This window comes from Notothenia rossii (assembly GCF_949606895.1).
Source record: "Notothenia rossii genome assembly, chromosome: 10".
Lineage (NCBI taxonomy): Eukaryota > Metazoa > Chordata > Actinopteri > Perciformes > Nototheniidae > Notothenia > Notothenia rossii.
The window spans coordinates 13,260,127-13,286,098 of NC_136908.1; the positions used below are offsets into that span (position 1 = coordinate 13,260,127).

The window sequence follows — 25,972 nt, forward strand, 5'->3', positions numbered from 1 at the left end:
ACGTTTCCCTAATCCATCACCACCACCATGTTTCAGTGGGTCATAACCTGAGTGTTCCTGAGAGATTTATCTGTATATTGTTGTAAATTATCCACACTGAAAAATAGTCATTACATTTGTAGGTAAATCTCCTACTTTAAATCTCCTATTTACATTTTTTACATATTGTTCATTACACACTTCAATGTACTTGTATGTGGTCATAGCAACATTTTAACATGCTTAGTAATCTACAATATTTGTCAACAATTATAACTTTTTCGAATGAAGATAGAGTAAGTTGTAGTTATTGACAAATGTGACAATGTTTTCAAATTGAAATAGGAAGATAACAACAACAAAAAGGTGTTTGCGAGTTTCTATTAAAATGTTTACACAGTCCACTCTTTAACCTTTGTCTATCATTTTTTAAACAGGCATTAAGGCCTATTTGTGTGTTTGAAACACTAAGTCAAAATGTGAATATGCATGCACATACTGATGGGGATGTGGGGAACAATTACGCTTTGCAATTAACCCGCCTCCCACGCCCCTCTCCGGTCTGCAACCACATTTTCTCAATAAAAACTTTCCTCTGAGCCATAACATGTCAGAGACTGCTGATTGAAACCACAGCAATGCTGGTCAAATGCATAAATAAGGATTAACAGAACAATGAGCATTTATTGCAGCTAAAGGCCCAACCGAACCAGCTTACAGTAATATCGAGAACATCCTAATAGTAATACAAATGGAAAACAGAGAACTACTTACATTTAAACAGGACATATATTAACACTTAAAGCAAACACTCTCACACAAACAAACATTTCTTCAAAAATTATTGAGGGAGAAGTCGCAATGGAAGTGGCTGTGAATCTCTCGAGGGCTGTCATACTCAATCTTGACACAAGGGGCCACTGGAGAGCTGTCTGGGGAGGCAGGGCTGACCTGAGAAGACAGCAGGGAGGCAGCCTTGGTGGGAGTGATATCCGCTCTGAGGCGAGAGGGCCGCAGGGTGGACACAGGGGGGAGGACCGTGGTGCAGCTGCTGCTGCTGCTGCTGGTGGTGTGGGATGATCGCTGGGAGTTTGCATGTGAGGGCACGGCGTGGTCCCCCCGCATGAAGTAAGAAGGGGGAGGCAGGGTGTTGGAGGAGGGCGGCTGGGGGTCTCGAGCACCTCGGCTGCTGGGGTAAGTTGGAGGGCACTGAGAGCGCTGGTGCAGGGCTGGCTGGCTGTACATGCTGCCCCAGGGGTACGACTGGTAGGCTGTGATCCCACCTGCAGAACACCGACCACTCAATGAGACAATCAAGCTTTATCGGAGAGCATTCAGCACAAATCAGCAGGAGTTGATTGTCACTATCAGTGAAAAGTCAAAATGGCAAACTAATACACTTATAAGCACATCTGTTAATGGTCTAGTTCTTGCTCAAGAACCAACTGCAGCAGAGTGGGCTACTTTTTGGGGAATTAAAGGATGTTGTTCTTTTTCTGGACAGAAAATGTTTGGTGACTCGCATTCTGGGCACTCAAGGCTTGGATAGGGATTCAACTCTTCCACTCTTTTGGCCCATGACACATCTTTCTGCCAAATTTCAAGGAAATCTGGACAGTATTTTTTCTTTAATCCTGTTGATAGGCAAACAAACCAACCAACACATACACACCTGCAAAACAATCTTCTTAGTGTAGGTAAATATCTGGTTCTTTGAAAAACAGTGTGCTGAAACCCCTTCGATTGGTGTGTTTTTGTTTTTCCATGAGGAAGTCTAATAAAATCTCATTTTATTGACTCACCAGGATGACCGGCCGACTGCATTAGGATTTGTCCTGCGCTCTGGGACTGGTAGTAAGCTTGGCCTCCAGTGGAGTAGGTCACAATCCCAGTGGAGTTTCCCCCGGGGCCGAAGGTCAGGTAGGAGGTAGGGTTGGAATCTGGAGGGTTTTGGGTAAGGTAGGGGGAGGGGGTGAGGTAGGCCATGCGGGACAGAGATGCCTGAGGTTGGTGCTGGGGCTGAGTGGAGGGGTAAGAGGTCTGGAGCTGGTAGGAGATTGGGTTGCTCTGCTGGCCTGAGGTCAGGTAGTCCAGTTTATCCCCAAAGTCAAATAGAGAACTGCGGACAAAACAAAGAAGGATTTAGTCAAAACAACATCTTCAAATATATACGATGTGTAGCAGGGACGTTATATATATTATGCTCAGATACTTCCACATGTCTTTATATCGATCTCACCCAAAGTGTACAAAAGGCCCAATAAAAGACTTTGGGAACCTTTGCAAATGTCATGATTATTTTGTCACTCAAATCAGCTAGCTGTCATGACAGGACCCTTTTAAACACAACAGGAGAATATGTCTTATGGTTCACACGTAAGGACTAAAAAGCAGAGACAACGATAATCTGCAATTCAGTTTGAATGGAACCTGCCGTCACAGCCCACCACCGCCCACTGAGCTACAGAGAATGAAAAGGCATCCAGCGACACTACAGGGGGAAATAAGGGTAGGCTACCACTGTTTTAAAAACACAGGTATCATAAAAAATAAAAAATAAACACTTAATCTGTACTCCCAAAACAAATAAGAGTATATGGCAAATAAGGCAGAAAACAACCAGCCATTTGGAGAAGAGTAAGTCAATCTGGTGCTCAGGGAGCTAAACAGGTATTAAAATTCATTGCTATTATTTCGTTTTATATTGCCTAGCATTAGGGGATTTATTTAAGAGCTGTGATAAATAGAAGTAGTCAAAGACATGTAATTTTCTACAGAGCAATTCCTAACTGTTATTTCTCCCAGCAGGATTTCTCAAATATTTCAGAGAGCAGGCTGAAATCGACTCCCCTCTACAGGCGCTGTCTGCAGCATCATTATATATCAGTAATTCACAGGATCCCTGCTCCTGTCTGCAGCCTGTCCTCTGTACTACTCATCCCTGTTCAAATCATCGTCTAGTATTCATGTCACAGTCTGCTGCGAACCGAGCTGACCTGGTGTCAGTCTGCAGAGCCTGGGAGGAGCCGCTCTCCAGAGCATCGAGGAACAGAGGTTGGTTGTGAGCCAGGGTGTTAAGGAGAGGTGGAGCTGGGTTGGCAGCGTTGTAGGTCGTTGTGAAAAGGGGTAGACTGGCTCTCCGCAGAGGGGGGGGGCTGTGAATGGGACGGGGGTGATACTCTGCTAACTCCCCCTGAGATGAAAGCTGGTGCTGGCCCACATCTCTCCCTCTGGATTGACCTTGGAGATGAAACAGAGAGATTAAATACTGAGATTAAAGAGACATTGTAGTTTGCTTTCTGGGGAATTGTACTATCTCCACATGCAGGGGGAAGCCTCACCGAGTTTAAATGTAGTGCATTGTAAGTGCTAGTGTTCCACTGGTTAGTTTGTTATGGGTGTTCAAGTCGGCTTTTGGGCCAAGATGTAGGAAACAGCTGGCTCCGTCCCCACTAGTTCCTTGATGTTGGATTGAATTGTTACCTCTGTGTGTCTACTCAGAGCAACATTACGCCACAATATGTTAACATGGCAAATAGTTGTTAGCTGCTATATTAGTGTTCTGAATGTCCAATATGTACTCTTTTTTTGGAGAATGGGCATTTGACCTTGCCCGAGGTCTGCCCACTCCAAGAACTCTGAGGCTTTTGTTCTGTACTTTGTGTAATGTTGATCTCTACCTCATTGCATTTAAAATGTCACTCAAGAACTGCAGCAGCTTGCACACATGTATAATGTATGTAGCATTCTATGTTTACATGTTAGTATAGTAGTTTGTTGTTTTAGGTGGGAGAGAAACTCCCTCTGGTGTGAACTTTGGGATTTTAGCCTTTGCAGACCATTTACATGCACAAAAACATATATAACACACTACAGGAAAAGGGAAAACACAAAAAGCACAGTGGGGCCTCTTCTCTTAAGTAGTATCTGTGGAGCACTGGGACCTAATCATGAGCGGTGCTTTTGATTCATTGTGAATGAGGGTTACAGCACCTGGGCTGTTGAGGCTGGCGATCAGGTTGCTGTAGGAGGGCGGAGTCTGGTTGGAGATGACGGAGAAAGAAGGAGCTGCAGGGGCGAGCTGGGGCAGCTTTGTGGCAAAGTGATTCGAAAAACAGGGAACTTCCTGACTGAAAAGAGAATAAACATAAGTTACAATCAATCATATATAAAATAACGACTAATCAAAAGTAGCTTGGACCATTTGAGAACAAGAAAAACGACCAACACAGAGCGATATAGTGTAGTACCTGTTGGGTGCCAGGCTGGGATTGATTGGGTGATGCAGGGGGCTGCTGCTGCTGCCAGCACGGCTCTGTCTGTGTTCACCCCTCGCTGTGATGGAGCGCTCCACTTTCCTCCACTTAGCCCTGCGGTTCTGAAACCAGACCTGGTTCACAGCGTCATGCAGACAAGACAATAACATTGATCAATAAAAAGGACTGAGGATGATGACGAGACAATGAAAGATGGGAGGTGAAAGAAGGCAGTCGCTTTTGAGACAGGAAGGAAAACTTTTCCCTGAATCCTCAATTATTGGAGAACTCATTTAAATAAAAGGGATAATTGCCCCCGTTTTTTTTGTAGATTGACACCAAGAACTTAGGTTTCAATCAAAAGAGGTGCACCTAACTTAATTCCTGATTCTCTCTTAGAGGAGGTAAATCACCAAATAAGAAATGTAAAAGAGTCGGAAAACTTCTAACCATAATTCTTTGAGGCGTGACACCAACTGAGGCGGCGATGACTTTCCTCTTCTCTGCGTCGGGATAGTGGTCCTCCTGGAACAAAGCCTCTAAATGCTCTAACTGATCTACACACACACACACACACACACACACACACACACACACACACACACACACACACACACACACACACACACACACACACACACACACACACACACACACACACACACACACACACACACACACACACACACACACACACACACACACACACACACACACACACACACACACACACACACACACACACACACACACACACACACACACACACACACACACACACACACACACACACACACACACACACACACACACACACACACACACACACACACACACACACACACACACACACACACACACACACACACACACACACTGAAGTGTTTGCATAACCAAATCTGAACACACCTGGACAGACAGACAGTTTGGTTACCGGTACTGTAGAGAGTTCTGGTTTTCTTCTTGGGAGGAGGTGGAAGCAGGCCGTTGTCAACGACCTCTTCTACCCCCGGCAACAGAGGAAGGCTGAGGCCTCGACCCCTGCTGCTGTAGCGGATGCAGTGTCGGGTGGAGTAGACCCGGTTTATCTCCATCTGTCATCAATAAGAAAAACATCAACATCATCTCTTCTCCGTCACAAGAGCCAACAGGGAAGTTTGTCTGCCAAAAATAAGTTGAAGTACACCAGTAAGTGCACTGTGGAACTTTTCAGCCCCCAGAAAGCAACAAAATGTATGATTTGTTGAATTTATTAATGAATCTGCCATTTTGTTCTGAATTGATTATTTGTTTAGTCTATTAAATGCCAGATAATATAGAAAAAGGTTAATTGTTTTGATTTTAAGATTGAAGTTGGTGTTCCTGGTTAATTTTGAGTGCAGTTCTGGCCATATATTAGGAACATTCAGCATCTTGCTATTGCGCTAAATATTTTCATTCTTTATTTATTAGTAATAATAATAATAATAATAATAATAATAATAATGCATACTTCTGTGTTCTGAGCAGAGTTATTCTTCAAGCTACAGATTACTTCATGGTGTAGGTACAACTGGCAAAAGACGATCAAATGTGATACATATTTTCACAGTGAGATGAAATGATTTGACACAGTTTGACATCATCAAATTCTCCATTTGCTTGTCACAATGCTTCAATTAAGCTCTTTCACCTACTGATATCACACCACACCGCACACTGAGACAAATATTAAAGCCCAGGATGTTATTTCCACAGCTGCATCATTAATATTGCAGAAGGTTGTAGGTGTGCATCATTTCACACATATTACACCGTAATTATACATGACAAGAGTTATTATTAGACACCTGGAGATCTTCACCAGAACATGCAAATGTGCCTGTTGGGCTGTAGAGGTTTAACCTCATGCGCCGCCAAGCAATACTCAAACCACAGGTAGTGTATTTAAAGTCCTGCAAACAAACCACAGTTTGCAAAGATCTGAAAAGTGTCAGGCTACATTTGGGGAAAAATGTCTAAAATGAAGACGTATAAAAATATAAATTAATAAATATTATATAACCACCCTAAAGATTCAATGAAGAACTTGTACTACTACAAGGTGATGCAAATTCACTCAGTAATACCGTCTTATGTGATCCAATGCAACTGTTCTGAAAGTCTGCCTTTATTATACCCATAATGTTATATTTTTATAGAGGTGTTAATTTAATGATATGTTTAATTCCTGAAGTCATAGTTAGCGGTGTTATTTTACTTGACTGCACAAGGTCATAAAAACTCAACATTATTAACTTTGTAAAAGGTAGAATTTATGGCAGAGCTGTTGCATTTAAGTTGAATTGATTATATATTGCATCTAAAGAGGGTAGAATACACAGTATATAGTGTGACTACCATGCCGGCAGTGGAGCACACTAAACCGTCTACGAACTGGGGTCGGTCGCTTTAAAACATCAATGAAGAAGTGGGGCCTGGCAGACAGTGCTGCATGCGAGTGCGGTGACCCTGAACAGACTGCCGAACATATAATAACCACCTGCCCTTTATATAGACCACCCTCGGAAGCCAGCCTCTTCGACGTAGGACCACAGATGCGGGCATGGCTACACGACACCGAGTTGGACCTCTGACGTTACACGAAAGAAGAAGTGTGACAGTCTCTGATAAGATTTATCCAGTCGTAAAGCCTAAAGGGAGCTCACCAATGAAGCACATCACAGTCTTCAATAAACACCTGGGTCTGAACTAACTGGTAGCGGTCATGTTGCATAATTGGTAATAAAGGCATCAGGTTTTGAATATGTGGTAAAAGAAAGACAATATCTCTGGTTTTACTGCTTCAGAAAAAAATCTAACTCCTCGGTCAATGTTATACGAGTGCATGATGAATCAGTGGAGAACTATCTTAAGATCATTTTGGTTATAGGTGCAACTTTTAGTCAATTGACAGAAAAATGATTGCCTTCTATTTTAATAATCATTGATCAATTGAGTCCTTTCACATGCAAAAATGTCAGAAATGACAGTTTTAGCCTCTCAAATCTGGAGATTTCCTGCATTTCTCATTACATCAAAGTAAACTGAACACTTTCAGACATCAGCTTGGATTTTGAGAAAAAAAATAGTTTTCACTATTTTCTGATATTTTATAGGGAAACGATAACTTGATGAATCTAAATGTTATAATCTGCAGATGAATCAACGGTGTTTGGGAATTCAGGGACTCAAATGTTGTTCAGCATACTGTATGTGTACATTTCCTGCAGTGATTGATAAACAGTGACGGTGTAGTCTCACCTCGTGAGGCTGTGGGCCCTGCAGGGAGTGACTGTAAAGTACAGAGGGGCTGCAGGGTCTTTTTGTCCCGTGAGGTAGAGGAGGTGCAGGTTGGATGGGGACAGGAGGCTGTGAGGAGTACAGCGGGGGGAGAGGAGCAGGAGGAGGGCAGTACAGGCCGGCCCCCCCACAGCCCAGGAAGACAGGGTCAGACAGGTCGCAGCTGTTCATCAGACCGATGGGAGGCTCGGCCGGAGCAGAGCTCTCCTCTGAACTCATCGCTGGCGCCTCCTGGATCCCACTCTCCTCCTCATAGCGCTCGCTGACATCTTTATAACCTCTCCTGTTTCTCACTCGCTCACTTAGCTTCCTACCGCACCTCTTCCTACCCTTTTTCTTCTCATTTTTCTCTTCTAGACTTTTCGTTTCTTTGGCCTCTTGCTTGTCGGCGATTGTTTCCTTGTTGTTCTCAATCTTGTCGTCTTCCATCTGCTCCTCCTCCGCTCCCAGCCTGCTCTCTGGCCTCACCTGCTCCTCTTCTTCTGTCGCCATCAGTTCATTTTCTAAATCAACATCTTTCCTTTTTCTCTCTTCCTCCCCCTCCTCGTGTTCTCGGCCTGTTTCCTCTCCTGCCTCGTCATCCTCTGTCTGATTAAACACCCTCTCCTCTCCTTCCCTCCTCCTCCTTCTCCCTTGGTGGTTCTTTGTTTCCAAATCCTCCAGCTCCTCGCACAGAAGACTCGGACAGTCTGCAAAAGAGAGTTATTATTTTTTTTTTGACTTTTGTCCAAAGTCTGTAAAGCCTGGACACTAAAGCCTGGATAAGTAACATGAGGCAGTCGGCAAGCAGAGTAAGCAAGATATCCAAAATTATGCAACAAAAATATCCAGCCAAATGTGGCGAAACCCTTTTGCAATACCGAGATCTAAATCTACGGAGTCAGCTCGTCCCTCAGTCCACCCTCTAAAGACACTCCCCTAAATGTATCACTAAAGCCTAACCAACAATCACAGATTTTGTTCTGAGCAATTAAGTTAGAAGCTTGGGCAAGAACACAATACATGTAGAATTTGCGAGCAGTTAAACAGTAAGGTCGGCAGTGGAATCGTTTAATTTAATTCAAAAGACACGATGGAACAACTGATTACAGTCCTGTGACAGCCACCAGATTTTCTTTTCTATCTCAAAGCATTTCACTTATTGATTTGTTTCAAGATAAGTATTTCAGCAAATAACAAACAGCTTTAATCAAAACAAGAACTTGGAGAAACCTCTACATAATCCTAAAACTACTGCTGGAGCCAGATTTCTAACGTGGAGTAGTAAAAGAAAACTCATTACACCTTGAACCACCAAATCAGTTTCTCGTACTCTAAACTACTTTCTTGATCTACTTGGTCTTGCTTCACCATAAATTGAGAAAGCTTAAATGAAATGAGCCACTCATCTGTGTCTCATATTGTTGCTTTATCGAGACTCAGCAAGACTGTCTCTAGTTTTTATATCCCATTTACTGGAATAGACTCCCTGAAGACTCCAATTTCTTTAAAAAGCATTCTCAAAAGATTTATTTTTCTCTTGCCTTCTCTATGATCTGTACTACATCGTTTTTTATTTATTCATATGTGTTTTTGTCTGTGCTTGTTGTAAACGTCTATTATTGATATCACGTAGTGGTAGTAGTATTGTCTTTCGGCTTTTTTAAAACATGTTTCCAGCTTATTAGTTTGCATCTTAATCTTTATGTGAAGGATATTGAGTTTTTCCAATAGGCAATTTATTTAATACTTAACAAATTGATTAAAATTGTGATAAGGTTTGTGGTTTCAAACCTTAACCTATGATGGCTCTCTAGGTAGACGCCAGCTCACACTGAGTCCCTGTTGACATATGTTGCTTTCTTTAAAATATGAAATGATATGAAATGCATTTTGTTACGGGCCATCTGACAAAGTGGTATTCTCATCCAGGGCCTTGGCTATCCCTGAGGTCCTGTCTTCTGTATTTTTGGCAGGTTTAGGGGAATATATAGTTGGTAAATCATTGGCTGATTATATCAATTTTATAGTTAGGATTTTTTAATTTTGACTTTTATTCCAATCAAAGAAAAATGTTAAGTTTACCATCACAAAATACTAAAAAGTCCAGCCAATTCACATTTAAGAATTTGAAACAAATGATTTTCGGGCATATGCTTTAAAGATATATACAAAATATACGGGGCTGGGCCACTCAGTGAGGTATATTGCATCATAAATTCAATTATAAGTTAGCAAAATCAATCAAATGTAGGTAAATGATGCGCTCCATTTACATTATTACAAAAAGTGGTTAGCTCATTCCTCAAAACAGAAGCCTCAGATTGATTATAATAAGAATAAACAGGAAGTGTAGGCCTATACGTCAAGTTTGTTATGTAAATAAGTTATTGGGCTTTTTTCTTATCAACTTAGATTTGTTAGAAAATGTTTCCAACTTTCATTGACTGAATTTATTTGAAAAGTGGGTTTATTAACACATGAATACTACCGTGTGATATAGCTAATCCAAGTTTGGGCACCCCTGCACAGTGCAATAACTAATTTGAAATGTTTGGAGCTCTTACTTTCCTATTTCATGACTCATGAAAAAAAACAACTGATAAACGTCATCCCCGCGAGGAGCTGCAGTGACTTAATTAGTGTCCCAGGTGTGCAGCGTCTCGTGCCACCTCACCTGACCGCTAATTAACTCTGAACAGCTAGCTGCAGCTGAACTAGCTAACCCACTGTCCCCATGTACAAACACCAGGTCGCGAATGTTAATAGCTGAGTTTTAAAATCGTAAAGTGTCTCTGTGGAGCTGTGCAGCTCTGGAAGCTGAGCCTCACAGGAAAGATAAAGAGCTTTAAATACACCCGCAAAGTATTTCAAAGTTTACAAAATGACACAAAAGTTGAGCTATAGGAAATGGTCGACAAGTGAAAAGCGAACCAATAAACCAATAAAACAATAAAACAATTAAATGTCATCATAGTGGTCCTTACCAAAATCTTCCTCTAAATCACAGTGTTCCTCCATGTTGAAGTCTAAACTAATAATCAATTAAGCAAGGTGACGAGGTGAATTGCTCCAGCACTGCAGGCTAATAAGGTTGATTGATTGATTACCTTCAGCAGTGTGATGGAGAAGTGTCGCGTGAAGGTGAAACTGATCCAGCCAATCAGTAACCAGGACCGGTAACACACGCGATCAGGTAAGTGACATAATCTAAGAAAACTTTATTGATGTCATGCAGTGAATATACATGGACTGGTTTCCTAAAACAATATATTGTTGCTTACTAATCAACATTAACAAGTTTACTGAGTTGATTTATATGTTAAAGAAGGTGCCTACATTTTATCTTGAGTTTAATGTTGGCAAAGCAACAACAACTCTTAAAACATTAAACACTTCCAAGCTTTAAAAGGTTGATATTTTTCTTAGCTAATTCTCTTTCCCTTGATGTGTTAGTTGTAAACACAAGGTATATTGTATTCTACCTAATGTATAGGCTTACATTGTGTTGATTTAAGGAATATATATTATGTTTGTATCACAATCATTGGGATCAAGTAGGTATGTTTACTCAAGTATTGCATTTACAAATGGAAAGCATTTCCATTTTATGCTTCCTTATACCTGTGCATTATAACTTTTGAAAGGGACATTTTGCCATTTTGCCTTTTTTTTGCCTTTGTTGGCGTTACCAAAAAAAATTGTTTTTATAATTTCTGATGTCTATGAGTAGTGAACAGTTCAACTAAAGTTTCAAAATGCTGGTAATTTTACTTTATTTCACAAAGGCTTAAAGTGGGCCAAGGTCTTTGTAAAATAAAGTGCTCATATATCATATCATATCACTTTCTCTTATTATATTGGAAGGATGCCAATCAAACATTTGCATGTCAGTTGTAAAGATGCTGGGATAAATTCAGGTTGAATTCAGGATAAATTCAGAATAAATTCAGGTTAAAATCATGATAAAATCAGTTTAAATCAAGTTTCCTAGTTTCAGTTGTTCCACCGTTACCCACCAGATGGGGTACTGCCTGGACCCCAGGCTCTTATTCTGTCTACCCCAACTCCCATGTTCAGCCTCCTCTGCTCTACTCCTCCCAAACAGAGAAGGGCTCCAATAAAACCCCCCTCATGCTCTGTGAAAGGCACATTTCCATATAAGCAGCCCACCATAGCCAAGGCCAGGACAGCTTGCTGTCTCCTCTGGATCCAGGGAAAGGCCATCTGCACACTCCCTCCTCCACATCAGGTGACCTTGGTTTAATCTGGTCTGATGCAAAGAATTTAAACTGAAGGCCCATTTAGATTAATTTCCTTTCCTGCGTGCTTGCAAATTACCCAGGACAGTTTATTTAATCAATTCATAAGTACATTTGTATGCAATGACTTACATTAGCAACATCTCTGGGTGTTTCTCCCATGACGGTTCACAGAGTTCAGCAAGTGTAAATAGCTTGTTAAGAGACTGCCATCACACATATAAATATATACAGAATTCGGTCAGATGTAGCGTTGAGTCATATGGGCTGCGTGTAAAGTTACGAGGTCAGAAATGGTATGAAGGCCAGGCTAATGCTGGTGTGTGAGAACACCAGAGGGAGACTTTGTGTCTGCATGCGAGTTCTCTTGAATGTGTGTTACTAAAATATATTCTCATTCAGAGCAGCCACTGCTGAGTCCTGAGTGACGAGCAAATCCTCGGCCTCAAGTTCAATCCAGCACCAGGGGGGGGGGGTTAGTCACAGCCAAGACCAAAATAAAAGGTTCAGCTCACCCAAATTACAAAATGTTTTTCACTCACAATTGTTTTTCCCAAAATCTTGAGATATCTGTCTCTGAGATTTATTCCTCCAGCCCAGCAAGTGGAGACAAATGGAATTTCATTTGTAATGCTCACAGCATTGGAAATTCACTTTTAAATAATTCAACAGTAGTGTGTCTTTCCAGCAACAATGCCCTGGTTGCTTCATTCTTTAATCCAAACCACACTGAGAACATTTTTCACACAAACTGCAGTTAGAGAAATTGTAATGTTGATACTTTCTGTTCTCTGGATTGGAGAAGAGGATTGGGAATTAGGACTAGATGTGTTGCTGTTTCTGAAAAATTATACTTGATGTGACTGTGAGCACCACAAAGTGCATTAAAGTGGAAGCAGAAATATCAGAGACTGATAATAGGCACATATTTATGAAAGATTACATACAACAGAATATGGTTTTATAAAAGAAAAAGGTGTTTATTTACAATTTGGGAAGTCATGTTAATCAAGTTAGACATTTGACAAACTGCAGCTTATTTAGTGGATGTGGGAAGTACTAATGAAGATGTCAATGATAACGGGAATTTAATTGAACGTTACTCCAGTTGAATCTGGATTAGTTGTGTAGAAACCTCCAAGTAAAGCTTACTTTAGCAGCTCTTCTGGAAGCTACCCAACAAATCAGGTGCATTTAGAGGTAATACAAATGCAAACAAGGCATTATTACAATATTGTTCTCAACCATAGCCACAATCTTTATGATTTCATAGAATTTCTTTTTGTCACAGAATGAGTAGCGAGGGCTTCTAAAACATACTATTCTTGTGATGTATTATGTATTGTATCAAATAAAGTCCTTTAACACATTCACCCAGCAAAGTCGCAGGAGGCCACAGCCTGTCCCAGCTGACATTGAGTGAGACTGGTACACCCTTGACAGGTCGTAATTATATTAATGAACAACGATGGATTACTTTGACCCCTAGAGCCTCCAAAAACTCCCAGGTTCACTGTATGTTAATTGGTTTTTGTACTTTAAATAATGGTGCATTTGTAAGGAAATTAGCATACAATCAAGTAAAGTGGGTCTGGTATTGTTTCCGTATCTATTAGCCAAAAACAAATGTCAATTCAAATCAATATAATTTCCATTTATATTGATCTCATTTACTACGCATATATATGTATTAACCAGATTAATACCGACTACAGAGAATACGTTCCTTAAAAAAAACAGCCTTCATAGCAAAAGTCTAACTAATTAGAAATGAAATTAATGTGATATGGAAACATTTTAAATATATTTTTTAATGGAAGGTTACATATAGTTTGCAAATGAGGATATGTGTCTGCTGCTGCACAGTGACCCCCATCCCCCAAAATAGTTTGTACTTTAAATATAATAACTCGTTTTATCTAATAAAACTGCATGGGTGGAATTGAGTGCCTTGAAAGGGGTTATTTAAATGTAAAAGCACCATTTAAAACAAAAACAGACAATGATATGAAGTCACTAGGAACAAAATGAAAGTTATGATTAATTGGGTTAATAAAATAAAGCACCTGTCAATTGAATACAACAATCAGTATACCTTAAGTATCTGTGCAGACCCTAATTGGTAGAATTATGATTATTAAATTATGCAAATTGACCTCCAATAAATCTTGAACCATGTTTTATTTTTCAGGACAGGTACAGATTGGTTTCAAGGTTCTCTCTGGTTGTCTGGTATGTGCACTGTAGCCTACTTCAAAGTAGAAAAATAACTTTTTGCAAAATGCAAAGTAGTGAGATCAGAAGATTGATACCAGCTACAGTGAGCAATCTGTTAGCTTAGCATAACGGCTGGAAAAGGGAGGATAAGTCTACCTACCTCATGTATTATTTAAAGCTGACTAGACACAAACAGCAGAATGAAAAGTCACAGGTGCATTGATTTATCCACTTTAATAAAAGACAAAAAAGACAAGAGAGGACAGATTTACCCAACCAGGTTTTTTATTTTGGAACAGAGTGGCAGATTAGTGACAGGGCGGTGAGTGGAGTATCCGCCTCCTCTCGCTCACTCAGCCAATGACAGAAACTCAGCCTTAAAAAAATGCAAATGTATAAAAACAGGAATGGGAACAGCAAACATAGAGTAGTGTAGCCTCCGTTGGGCTTCACACACACTTACACCCATACACATTCATACCTACACTCACACGTACAAATTCACCCTCTCTTTCTCACTCACGCACACACACGTCTTATTTGGCTACGCAGGCTTAGATGGGTACAAACACTCACTTTTTGTTTACGCTGACAGTCACTTTATAAAAGACAGTACGTGTTAAGATCATTCCTGCCTGTGAGAAAGTGGCGTGTTGTCTGTCCGTCTGCTGCAGGGAGACAGGCAGACAGACATACAGTGAAAAGACACAGTCAGTGTGTGTGAAAGCCGCTGTGAGGGACCAGCTGCCCCTCGTTCAGCAGTGAACAGGAACACTCGCAGACACACAATCACGTCGACAGGCTAGTCAGTGTACACAAAAGTCTGCTGTGAAATACCAAGGTGAAGCACTCACAGACATACACACACACACACATACACACGGGTGGCGCGTATAGATGAGGTGAAGATACACACTCACGCTGGCGAGGGGGCAGGCGACACACACACACACGCATACGCACACACACACACACACACACACGCACACGCACACGCACACGCACGCACACACACACACACACACAGGAGTGGTGGCGGTGTGTTACCTGTCTGTGGAAGAGCGTGAGAACTGCTGGAGTAGGTAAACACACACTCGGCCACAGTACATTCCAACTTTAACTCACCCCTCTTTTCCTTTCAAACGCACAGAAACACATACACAAGCATACACACACACCCAGTTAGTTTTGTTTTGACTCCCATGCATTTTTGTTCTACAGTACTGAGTATAATAGAAGCTACTAGCCCAGTCGCACTGGTGTGGTTATTGTTACAATCTCTTAGATAGAAGCACAGCCCTCCTGTCTCCTCCTCACATTCCCCAAACCAAACCCCTTCCCCCCTGTTTTCCCCTCCCCAAAACGAGTCCACAACAGGTTAAAGTTGACCCCATCAACACCGATTCAGAGTTCCTCCTCATAACCAAAGCTTTAATGACAGAAGTTATGATTTTGAATGAATTAGTGCATGTATGGAGCAACTTCCTGTGCGGATTCAAACTTTCGGTTTCTCATTAGAGCCCCTCTCGCTTCCCAGAGGCCCCACCCATTCCCAAACAGAGCCAATGATGGAAGAAAAAGAAAGTGAGCCATGCAAAAGGTGCGCCTGGGAGTGGTGGTGATGGGGGGGGAGATATCAGATGAGGTGATGACTGGACATGTAGTTGTGCTTCGACACAAACAGAGCAAACTTTAAACCAACCGGCAACTGATAACTAATCAATAACATATTGAAACCACCTGATCTCGTTCGTTTCACAAGTGATGACGATCACAATGACGATGGGTTTGATTAAGCGTTAGAATGATATGATGAAAAGTATACTTAAAAAGTCTTTGTGGTGTAATTAAATGCACAGCAAGTTGTGTGTGTGTGTGTGTGTGTGTGTGTGTGTGTGTGTGTGTGTGTGTGTGTGTGTGTGTGTGTGTGTGTGTGTGTGTGTGTGTGTGTGTGTGTGTGTGTGTGTGTGTGTGTGTGTGTGTGTGTGTGTGTGTGTGTGTGTGTGTGTGTGTGTGTGTGTGTGTGTGTGTGGCTGACGAGAGCACAGCTCATCTAAAGTGATGACGGATGTGATGAATAAAAACTCTTCATGATCATGCAGATGGTTAGTGATGCCAGAAAGGATACGCTGATATTTACATATAAACTTTTTTTTTAAATTGCTAAATACACATCCTCCTGTTTTGGTATTATTATTATTATTATTATTATTATTATCATTATTATTATTTGTCACCGTCCAGCCCAAAACATTGATATATTATTGGTTATTATTACTATCCGTAACTAGTCTTTGTACAGCTTAGAGGAGCAGATCGGCCTCTATGCGACCAGCCAAAGTTTCCACAGCGGCTCCTCGACGTTGTGACACACACCGAGAGTTGAGCATTGCTTTCTGGTTGGCCGAGCACAGAGAGAGAGGTCAGAACCACCAATCGCGTGTGTGTGTGTGTGTGTGTGTGTGTGTGTGTGTGTGTGTGTGTGTGTGTGTGTGTGTGTGTGTGTGTGTGTGTGTGTGTGTGTGTGTGTGTGTGTGTGTGTGTGTGTGTGTGTGTGTGTGTGTGTGTGTGTGTGTGTGTGTGTGTGTGTGTGTGTGTGTGTGTGTGTGTGTGTGTGTGTGTTCATGTGGCTGTATGGATGTGTGTTTGCGTCTTTGAGCACCAGAGAGGGATGGAAGGCACAAAAGAGACCTTTCCTCTCACCTTTGACCCTGGGCTCTGTGCGGCCAACCAGACGCTCTGTGTGTTTTTCGGGGGCGAGGGGCAGAGTCGAGGCCATCACTCGTCTTTTTCTTTTGTGTCTCGCTCAACTCGCCTCGCCCCTCTCCTCTGTCTTTCAAGCTTTTTCATTTGCTCCATAAAAACTGAGGAGGAAGATTTCTTTTGTGCTGGAAAACACAGGATAAGAGCTTGTGTTTTGTTTTGTTTGTTTTTCTTACAAAATAATCATATCATTACACAGAACAAGAGAATCTGTAGAATATTAATAACAACATTTACTTTAAAAAACATCTTGTGTGTATGTGTGTTATTTTTTCAGAATATATTTGGATTTTTTTTTTTTTTTTTTCCTCTTTTTCATTTTCATTGAAAAGAAAGTTCCGAGTCCGCAGAGAGAGAGAGAGGCGCTCTCAAGTGTTTCGGAGACGAGAGGAGAGAGGGATGAGGGGGAGGCGACGAAGAAGAGGAGGAGGACGGGGGCTTAGAGTATCTTTCCCTCTTCTCTCTCTCTCGCTCTTTCTCTCTCCCTCCGTGTGCGGTTTGTCTCTCTGCCGTACGAGTGTTATGCGTAAAACTCCTCCTGCTTGTCTGGTTTCTGGTAGGTGACGGTGGCTTGTTTGGGCTCCTCCAGTGTGTAGCTGCCCTCGTCCTTCTTCTTCATCCTGTACACCAGCAGCATCACCAGGAAAGCGGCAAACAAGGCGCCCACTACTCCTCCCACTATCACCGCTGGACAGAAAGAGAAAGAGAGGGTTGCAAATCTTAGAAAACCTTTCCAGAACATCACAAATCCTACAACACAGAAAAACACATAAATGCCATTAGAGGCAATGCTACATCCTGCAGCAGACTACATCCCTACAGACTGCATCAAACACTCCTAGTCTGAAAGCAGAGCTACCACAGCATCACGATCACCTAGCCGCTAAGTGAAGACTGATGATCCTGAATGTGCCAACATACGTCCTGGGCTCCCAACAGCTTTGTGCTAAATTACAGCCCTGCAGTGCTACATAGTAGTTTGTTTCCCGACGGGCCTGTGAAACCAATCGTAGCAGCTGCAGTTAACCAGCTTCCTCTGCGCACATCGCTAATGACCTCTTGCTGCGTGTGATAAATTCATGTGTGGTTATCAAATGAGAAAAAAAAAGCGTTCCCTCGTTAAACTAATTGGTATTGATGCCAAAATGGAGAACATCCTCCAAACTGGTGTTGAATGCTTTGTTCCCGTTCATTGTGTGGGAGGTGTTGTCTTTGTTTATTCCATTATTGCTAATATCAGAGTATAAAGGCTGGGGTATTTAAGATAACATCACGTCTTACCACTCCTTTGTGACTGCAAAAGTATTCACCACTCTTGACGTTTCACACACTCGTAGTTAAATCTAATTTTATTTTACATTTGTAAGATATGGTTTAAGTTTTACGGTGCATATATATTTAGGAAGACAATTGTTAGTGGACATTTGAATTGTTAGTTTAGACATTTGAATTGCAATGTTTCAAGTCCACCAACGCTTATTCTCTAAGTTGACATTGGGCGAGGGGCAGGGTGCACCTTGGATCGGTCGCCATGCAATCACAGGGCTGACACAAAGAGAGAACGATTTACACCTACGGGCGATCCAGGGTCAACGACTAAACTAACCTGCATGTTGTTAAGACTGTGGGAGGGAGCTGGAGGGCGCAGAGAGAACTCACACTAACATGGGAAGAACATGCAAACCCCACAAAGAGAGCCCAATTTAGTGCGGTTAGACTTTTTGCTTTGGAAAGTTACTACTTTAGTGAAATTACAAAGAAGTAAAGAGAAGAGACGTGGCAGCTGGTCAAATTCTGTAAACGCTAAGAAATATGGTGCTTCCTTTCTTCTAGATGACAATCCCTACAAAAGGAAAAGCAATTATGTTGTCCCACAGTTCCCTGCAGCAGCAGCAGCAGCAGCAGCAGCATCATTTAGAGAGCCACGTCAATAATCTGCCATCGCTTTATAATCATGAAGCCTAATGTAAGATTCCTTTCCTACAGTACCTCCTAATGAGTTCCCCTTTACCCTTTTCTCATGACCTAATGACATTTCAATTAAATAGAAAGACATTAGAAAGACTGGAGCCATCGCTATGGGAAGATGTTGACGCTCTGCCACAGTTCTGTGAAACATATAGATTTAGGCCGAGTGAAAGCCATGATTGTTCATAATAGTTTTCAATACAAATCTTTAAAGAGGAAAGACAAAAGGATTAATTTAATCAGAAATATTTGGTTTGGGCAAAAATATTATCCTGATCCTGAAAGTTATTTAATTTATCAAAACTTAAAGCTTTTGCAGAATTGCTATTTCCCCTTAATGTAGAGATAAACTCTGTCATAAAAGATAAGTGTCCTAAAGCCGTGTGTGAAAAGTCAAAGATGGTGAAATACCTGCACATCACTGTGTATATATATTAAGTTATTTTAAGTGAAAGGGAATACAGTGTTGATACATGTCCAGCACTCTACATGGATATGTATGAGTCAGACATGTACAGATGTATTTCATAAAGACAGTCTAGTCTAAAGTCTGATGCCTCCTGTTCTTTACCGATGACCAGGAAATCAGCGAAAACCACCGCCATCAATCCACCAATCAGAAGAGCTGAAGGAAAGACAGAGAGCCAGTCAGGTCAGGCAAGTTGGCTGCTGCCTCACTTTCTACAACAGCTCTTTGGGATGAGGAGAGGGGGCACTTGAAAATGAATTGGTTTTACCCAGAAGCTAAATGATGGGAAAAGGAGGGGAGAGAGGAGGGGTTGGATAACCCAAGAAGGGGTTTGCTTGTTCTCAACGGGTCAAACAGGGCTAAGTAGCACATTCACTCATCGGGATGAATCTGTACTACTTGAACGTGAGCTAATGCCAGTTTATCTTAGCGGCTCCCAGAAGGCAGAGGAAACATACGGGAGGCAACAGGGAAATGTGATCTGTTGATCTAAGAGTTGGCTACCAAGAGGATCAGAAGCTCCTACCTATCAAGACCTCTTTTCTCTCCAGGATGTTCTTCTGAGGCAGCTGAGCGGCAGAGCTTCCTCCCTCCACCGTGTTCCCGCTCAGATCAGCATCCACTGGAAACAAACCTCGACCCAGATCATTACGACGATCATCAGGGATCTCAAAGTCTCCACTGGTTCCTGCAGCACCCGCCTCGTTGTTAGTCTCCTGGGGCACAGAGGAAGAAAAGTGAGACTGACGACAGGAAATTCACATTTGATGTAATCGAATTTGTTCCACGGAGCAGGAACGTATCCAAACCGACACAAATGGAGAACTTTCCATGGCACACGTTGGCCTCTGAAACAATGAGCCTCTGTATGTCTGTTTAGCGGAAAGTGGTATATTGTCCAATGCTTATACGCACTTCATAAAATCTGGCAGCTTAATTACAATGTTGAAAACCAAACAAATCTAAATGCATCATGCTTTAATGCAGAACGGCTGCAATAAACATAAGCACACCAATCAGATAAATGACTGGTCTGTAAATAATTAAGCTGCCAGCATTACGCAGGAAGGGTTTGGTATCAAACCTAAATAGTTTATTGGTTCTGACCAAAATGAGTGCATTAGTACCAGACAGTAGTGGAAAAAGGATTCAAATATTATACCTCAGTAACCACACTGTGGAAATCTACATCTCTATACAAGTAGAAATGCTATTCAAATGTTATTTAGAAAGTAAAATGTATTAAAATCTCTATAATAATAGTAATAATCTAACACATTGTAATGGCTTATTACAGAATAATAAATAAGTATTATCAATGCAGGCGTATAAATTAGCAGAAAATGAGAATACTCAAGTAAAGTGAAAGTACCTCCAATGTGTACTTAAAGAGGCTCTATAATGCTTTGGTGGTTTTCCCTCTCCTGTAGTGTGTTATATAGGTTTCTGTGCATGTCAACGGTCTGCAAAGGCTAAAATCCCAAAGTTCCTTCCAGAGGGTGTTTCTCTCCTTGGCTAGCGCTCCAACACATTGTACGTAATAGGCTAAGGGGCGGGACATCTCTAAGTGGTTGACCAACCACAACAGAGCCTGCCAGCTAACCCATCAGAGCAGACGGATGTCAGTTTCCTATGGTCTCACCTGTGTAGATGTGGGCTGCTGTGGGCGGGTCGTACTCTCTGACGGCGCCGCCTGTGTTGCTGTCGTCATGGGAACCCTAGGCCTGAAGGACACCCTGGTCCTGATGGTGGTGGGTGCAGCGGTGGTGGTGGGGGGGGGTGCGGCGGTGGTCTGCTCTGTGGTCGTCTCTGCAGTGGTGGACACGTCTTCCTCTGCGGTGGTCTCCATGTCGAAGCCGGGGAAAAACGCTGTGGGTTCAGGTGAAAGGTAGACGTCCTCCTCTTCTTCTGTGGTGCTCAGGTCATCCGAGCCTGCAGAGGGCGCCGCGCTCTCAGCAGGGATGGTTGTCAGCTCGGTGGTAACCACGGGGACGGCGGTGGTCTGGGCAGCGGCGGCGGCTCTGATTCGCTCCAGCTCTCTCTCTCTTTCAAGCTCACGCTCTATCTGCCTCTCTCTCTCTTTCTCTCGCTCTCTCTCACGCTCCATCTCTCGCTCGCGCTCCCTCTCCTTCTCCAGCTCTCGGACCCGCTCCCTCTCTCGTTCCCTTTCTCTCTCCCTCTCCAGCTGTCTCTCCCTTTCTTTCTCCTTTTCCATCTCCCTCTGCATCTCTTGCTCCTTCTCTCTCTCCATCTCCAACTCTCTCTCCTTCTCCAGCTCTTTCTCTCTGTCCCAGAATGCACCACTCTCTCCCTCGGCCTCAGTGGGCAGTGGGGTGGCGATGGGGCCCTCCGGGTTGGGGCTGGGCTCGGCAGCAGGTGAGGCGGAGGGGGCGGGGCCTGTTGCCTGGGTGGTGGAGAGGAGGAGGGTCTCCTCGGTGGTGAAGGTCACGCCCGCCGACGTCGGCCTCAGCCTGATGTCAGGAACTGGAGATGAGAAGAGATGACTTTGAATTAAATAATGACTTAATCAAAAAACAACAAACAGAGGAGTCAACACATTAAAAATGCACACATCTCACACACACACACACACACACACACACACACACACACACACACACACACACACACACACACACACACACACACACACACACACACACACACACACACACACACACACACACACACACACACACACACACACACACACACACACACACACACACACACACACACACACACTGCCTCAGTAAATCAGAAACCGAGACTGCGGCTGAGCTTGAAATCAATCCCTTAGACGCTCATTTACTACTCCCTGTATACAAACACTCAATAATTTACTCTCTGCTGAGCTGTAAATTGAGATTTAAGACACTTACAAGTCACCTTCAGTAGCAGGTGCAGTGTTGCACGACCGTATTTTTTGGGGGGGGATCTATAAAATGTGAAGCATTCAACTGTGTTAACAGAAGGTATGAACATGCCACCAATGCTGCCTTTTCATTTCTTATTGTGGGGATTTTTGAGAACACAAACAATTTGTATGTTATGCATAGATTTAACAACATAAATAAAGTGGATGCAAACAACTTTTTTCTTTTTAAGATTATAGTCTATTTTTGCCACAGGACTTGAGTGTGGAAGATGGGCACAGACATGATCCCTGCCTGGAATCAAACTATGGACGTTACCCTTACACGGACAAATGTCACATATACAACAAGCCCTACATGATGCTACTCCTTCCCCCTGTTGTTGACTTATATCCACACATATGTCGTTATTTGTCTCCAAAATGGAAATCATATTGGCCCTCTGAAGAGAATAAATTCAAAGACACCTGCCTTGTGTTTAAGTATGAGAAGGGAAAATCAAGCTTTTGTAAAGCGATGATGTAAGCCTGTTCGAGGGCTCTGTAAAGTTAAGAGGCAGTCGAGCATTTTAGTATGTTGGGGGATTTACATTGCACAGGCTACAAAAAACTATGGACTAAATCTGTTGAGCAGGGGCCGGGATATCATGAGTTTTAATCACTTATATGAGTCAAGGTCTAAAAAGGCTGGGAACTGTGGGGAAAACTTCTGAAGCAATTGGAAACAGGACTCAGAGAGACACGAAGAGACCTGGAGCTTTGATGGCAAACACTGACGGTTTATTTGGCGCTTCGGCCGGAGAATTCACACGACATATCACGGGCCACGATCTGACCACACGGTTGAGATGCCACAATCAATTCTGAAGAACCCTTCTGTAGTTCGACGTATTAACTAGTTCAGAGTGTAATAATCAACATTCTTCAATAGATAGACTAAACAGCTGAGGACACTGAATCACATTTGTTGTCGCTTATGGCTCGAGGTCATCTTCACCCCGAGAAGGATGTGTTCCAGGTGTCCCACAACAATAACTATCTCTGACTGAGAGTTGCCCGGTCGTAAACTGGTAACAACAACCACATGCTAGGGCAGACGCTCCTTATGGGAGCTAATGGCTGCTCAAGGCTGGGCATCTGCTTCGGAGGTCAAAAGGTAAACATCTATGGAAATTATCCCCTGACGGGAACAACATTGCATTCCCATAATGCACCAATATTGCCATTTCTCAGCAGAGCCTTCTTGCCCAGTACACCATTAAGGGACCTTTATGTGTAAAATCAGAACGTTACTCCGTGAAGAAGATAACCGTCTGTCCCGTCTTTGTGATAACTCAGATTAAAAGTCAATACAGCCAATCACACAGCAGAGCTCTGTTTGTTTGTCAAATGACTTCGGGATCATAAAGTAATGGTTTTATTGACAACGGCAGCGCAGCAATCAGAGATGCAATCAAATCTCTGTTTTCTGCTAATTTAGCTGTCTGACAACACAAACAGAATAATATGTAAATGAGAACAACAACCGTTAATTATGAGTTCGGCTGAATTAAAACATGGAGAGCTGAACAGAGATTTAACCAACTGAGACCAGGCTGTCTGTCCCTCTCCTCTCCAGATGTCGGTTTTGATGTGTAGTTTAAGCGTTGAACGACTGAAGAGGAGAAGAACTGCTTTCTTTTTGCTACTCTGTTATAGACTGATTTTTGCAGCAAATGACCGGAAAAAAGTGGATGTTCGTAAACAGGGCTGTCAAATTGAGCTAGCTTAGTGTAGACACGTCGTATAGAGAAGAGAAGGGAACAAAGGAAAAGACACGATGATCCTTTCTCCTCTTGAATCTCATAATAGTATTATACCACCTTTCATTTTGTTATAGCAGTGAAGCTCCCTGGGTTGAAAGAGAAACAAATTGAATTTACAGGTACAAACACATGAAGGCTGACAGAGGAGCTAGAGAGGATATCAAAATATGAACTCGAACAATGCATCTACTGTAAAACTTATCAGAAACCTCAAAATGCCACAGTCTAACGCAGCAGTGACTCAAAATGCACATCCGTCTGTTTTAAATGAGATTTTCCTTTGGAGTAAGACGGCTCTGTATCACAGTTTGAGATAAAGCAATTTGCCGGGTTGCTGTTTCAAACACAGGGGGTGCCTCTGCTGCTCTGAATTGTAATTTATTTTCAGCGCGCTCGCTACTAGCGCAGTGTCTGAACCGAGGGCAGCCCTCAATGAGTCATGCTTAATAAGGAGGGCCATGCTCAGGCTTCAATAGCAAGATCACGGAAAAATCAGGCTGAATTAAACCAACATGATTTACGTTAAGTAGGTAATTCCTGAACACGCAGACGGCCAGCTCGCTCAAACACTGACCTGCTCGCACATAGGTGCGCACAATTTGCTAATCTATTTGGACTGTAATCTGATTAGCGCAAATAAGACTTGAGGGAATCAAGTTCAGGCTGTCCATTTGTTTGCAAAGGCGCGTCTTTGTTTAAAGGTTCAATAAATCTGCACCAAAACTGTGATGTGGGCCAAATGGCTTGTATTGTGCGGTTGTGTGTGCGTTGGCTCAATGCGTGTGAGTCTGGCGACCAGAGTGACCATAACTCGAGGACACAGAAGGGGGGGTGGAGTCTTCAGGGTCAGCAGATTGAAACATAGCAGCTGTCGAGTTTGAAAGAACCAGGGCATGAGTGCGTAGCATTCACACACACAAACACAAACACACACACACACACACACTTACAGCCAGAGCCGGAGCCTGAGTAGAGATCGTCATCGTCGTAGATGTCGTCTCTCGCCGAGCCGTCGTCATCGGGAGGGGGCGACCAAGTCTGTGCCTGTGAGAGACACAGAGAACACAGAGATTATTCATCATGTTTGTCATTACATTTGAATAGAGAAACCACTTTGTCAGATTACACACACACACGCACACAGCTGAGTTGCAGGCAGCTTTATGGTGGACAGGCTAACATCTGTCTGACTGTGGCTCCATGGAGGAGCATAGTTAATGAGTCGATCTAAAGCTGGGATTTTGGCAGAGGAACATCAAAGCCTTTAAGGAGAGAGGGGCTTCATTCAGCCTCTGCCTACGTGTCGGTTATAAGTGATGCTCAGCCTGTAAAGTAGTACAGAGCACTGAGAGGCAGTTAGCTTTTGAACTAAAGCTGCTACTCACAATATTCTTTTTGATTTATCAAATGTTGGACTATAAAATGTGATAAAATAGTGAATAAATCCTTGTAGCACATTTCCAAAGCTGAAATAATTTGTTAAATGGCTTATTTTGTCCGATAAACAGCATAAACCACAAATATTTTAAGTGTCCAATGACATCAAACTGAAAAATGCAGCAGATCCCACATTTGGTACTCGTGATTCAAAACGATGGCCTTATTTCCTTGGTAAACAATACATGAATTGTCCGTAAGAGAACAGTGAACTCTTTGCTGTGAGCTCGTGCTAATTTGTGCTCAAAATAACGTAAAGGTAAGGCCGACGGTGAATGGTAAATGGACTGTATTTATATAGATCTTTGTCCAGTGTTTACAACTCCTGAAAGTGCTTTTACACAAGTCATCATTCATCCATTCACACCCCATTCATAAAGAGGCAGGGGCTGCAATACAAGGTGCTTCCTGATGGATATGTAAGGTTTTTGGATATAAATCAAACTTGCTAGTGTCGCTAAAAATGTCACAATTTCAAGTACAAAAGCAGAAAAACCTCATGTTTGAGCAGCTGTTAAAATGCCCTACAAAAATCTATGACCGAAATGGTTTCTGGTAAATAATTTCAGTACTATTTTGAACTTTGTGTGGGATAGAATCAGTGTCTCTTATGAACAACATCTACAGCACATTTGACTGAT

General features: G+C 42.4%; 2 protein-coding genes across 2 annotated transcripts in view; both read right to left on the bottom strand.

Moving 5' to 3' along the window:
* Window positions 1–637: 637 nt before the first annotated feature.
* Window positions 638–10,639, bottom strand: nobox (NOBOX oogenesis homeobox). The gene is made up of 9 exons (XM_079655272.1): window positions 10,523–10,639; window positions 7,518–8,245; window positions 5,170–5,329; window positions 4,686–4,792; window positions 4,230–4,369; window positions 3,973–4,109; window positions 2,976–3,219; window positions 1,782–2,098; window positions 638–1,262 (listed from the first exon to the last, which is right to left on the bottom strand). The coding sequence occupies exons 1-9, from the start codon at window positions 10,554–10,556 to the stop codon at window positions 814–816; spliced, it is 2,316 nt and encodes a 771-aa protein (XP_079511398.1). The 5' UTR covers window positions 10,557–10,639; the 3' UTR covers window positions 638–813.
* A 3,638-nt stretch (window positions 10,640–14,277) lies between these two features.
* Window positions 14,278–25,972, bottom strand: part of sdc3 (syndecan 3) — a 35,424-nt gene continuing 23,729 nt past the window's right edge. Inside the window, exons 2-5 of the mRNA XM_079653791.1 lie at window positions 24,845–24,938; window positions 20,857–21,698; window positions 19,741–19,930; window positions 14,278–17,464 (exon numbers count right to left, since the gene is read on the bottom strand). Of these exons, the coding sequence (XP_079509917.1) occupies window positions 17,298–17,464; window positions 19,741–19,930; window positions 20,857–21,698; window positions 24,845–24,938 (1,293 nt within the window). The 3' untranslated portion in view covers window positions 14,278–17,297. The remainder of the gene's footprint in view (window positions 17,465–19,740; window positions 19,931–20,856; window positions 21,699–24,844; window positions 24,939–25,972) is intronic.

Coding starts and splice junctions, on each gene's coding strand:
- nobox (XM_079655272.1), bottom strand. CDS start 10,556: ATGGAGGAACACTGTGATTTAGAGGAAGATTTTG. Junction 8,246..10,522: donor TGATTTAGAGGAAGATTTTG/GTAAGGACCACT, acceptor TCTCTTTTGCAG/ACTGTCCGAGTCTTCTGTGC. Junction 3,220..3,972: donor CGCCAGCCTCAACAGCCCAG/GTGCTGTAACCC, acceptor TTCATCTCCAAG/GTCAATCCAGAGGGAGAGAT.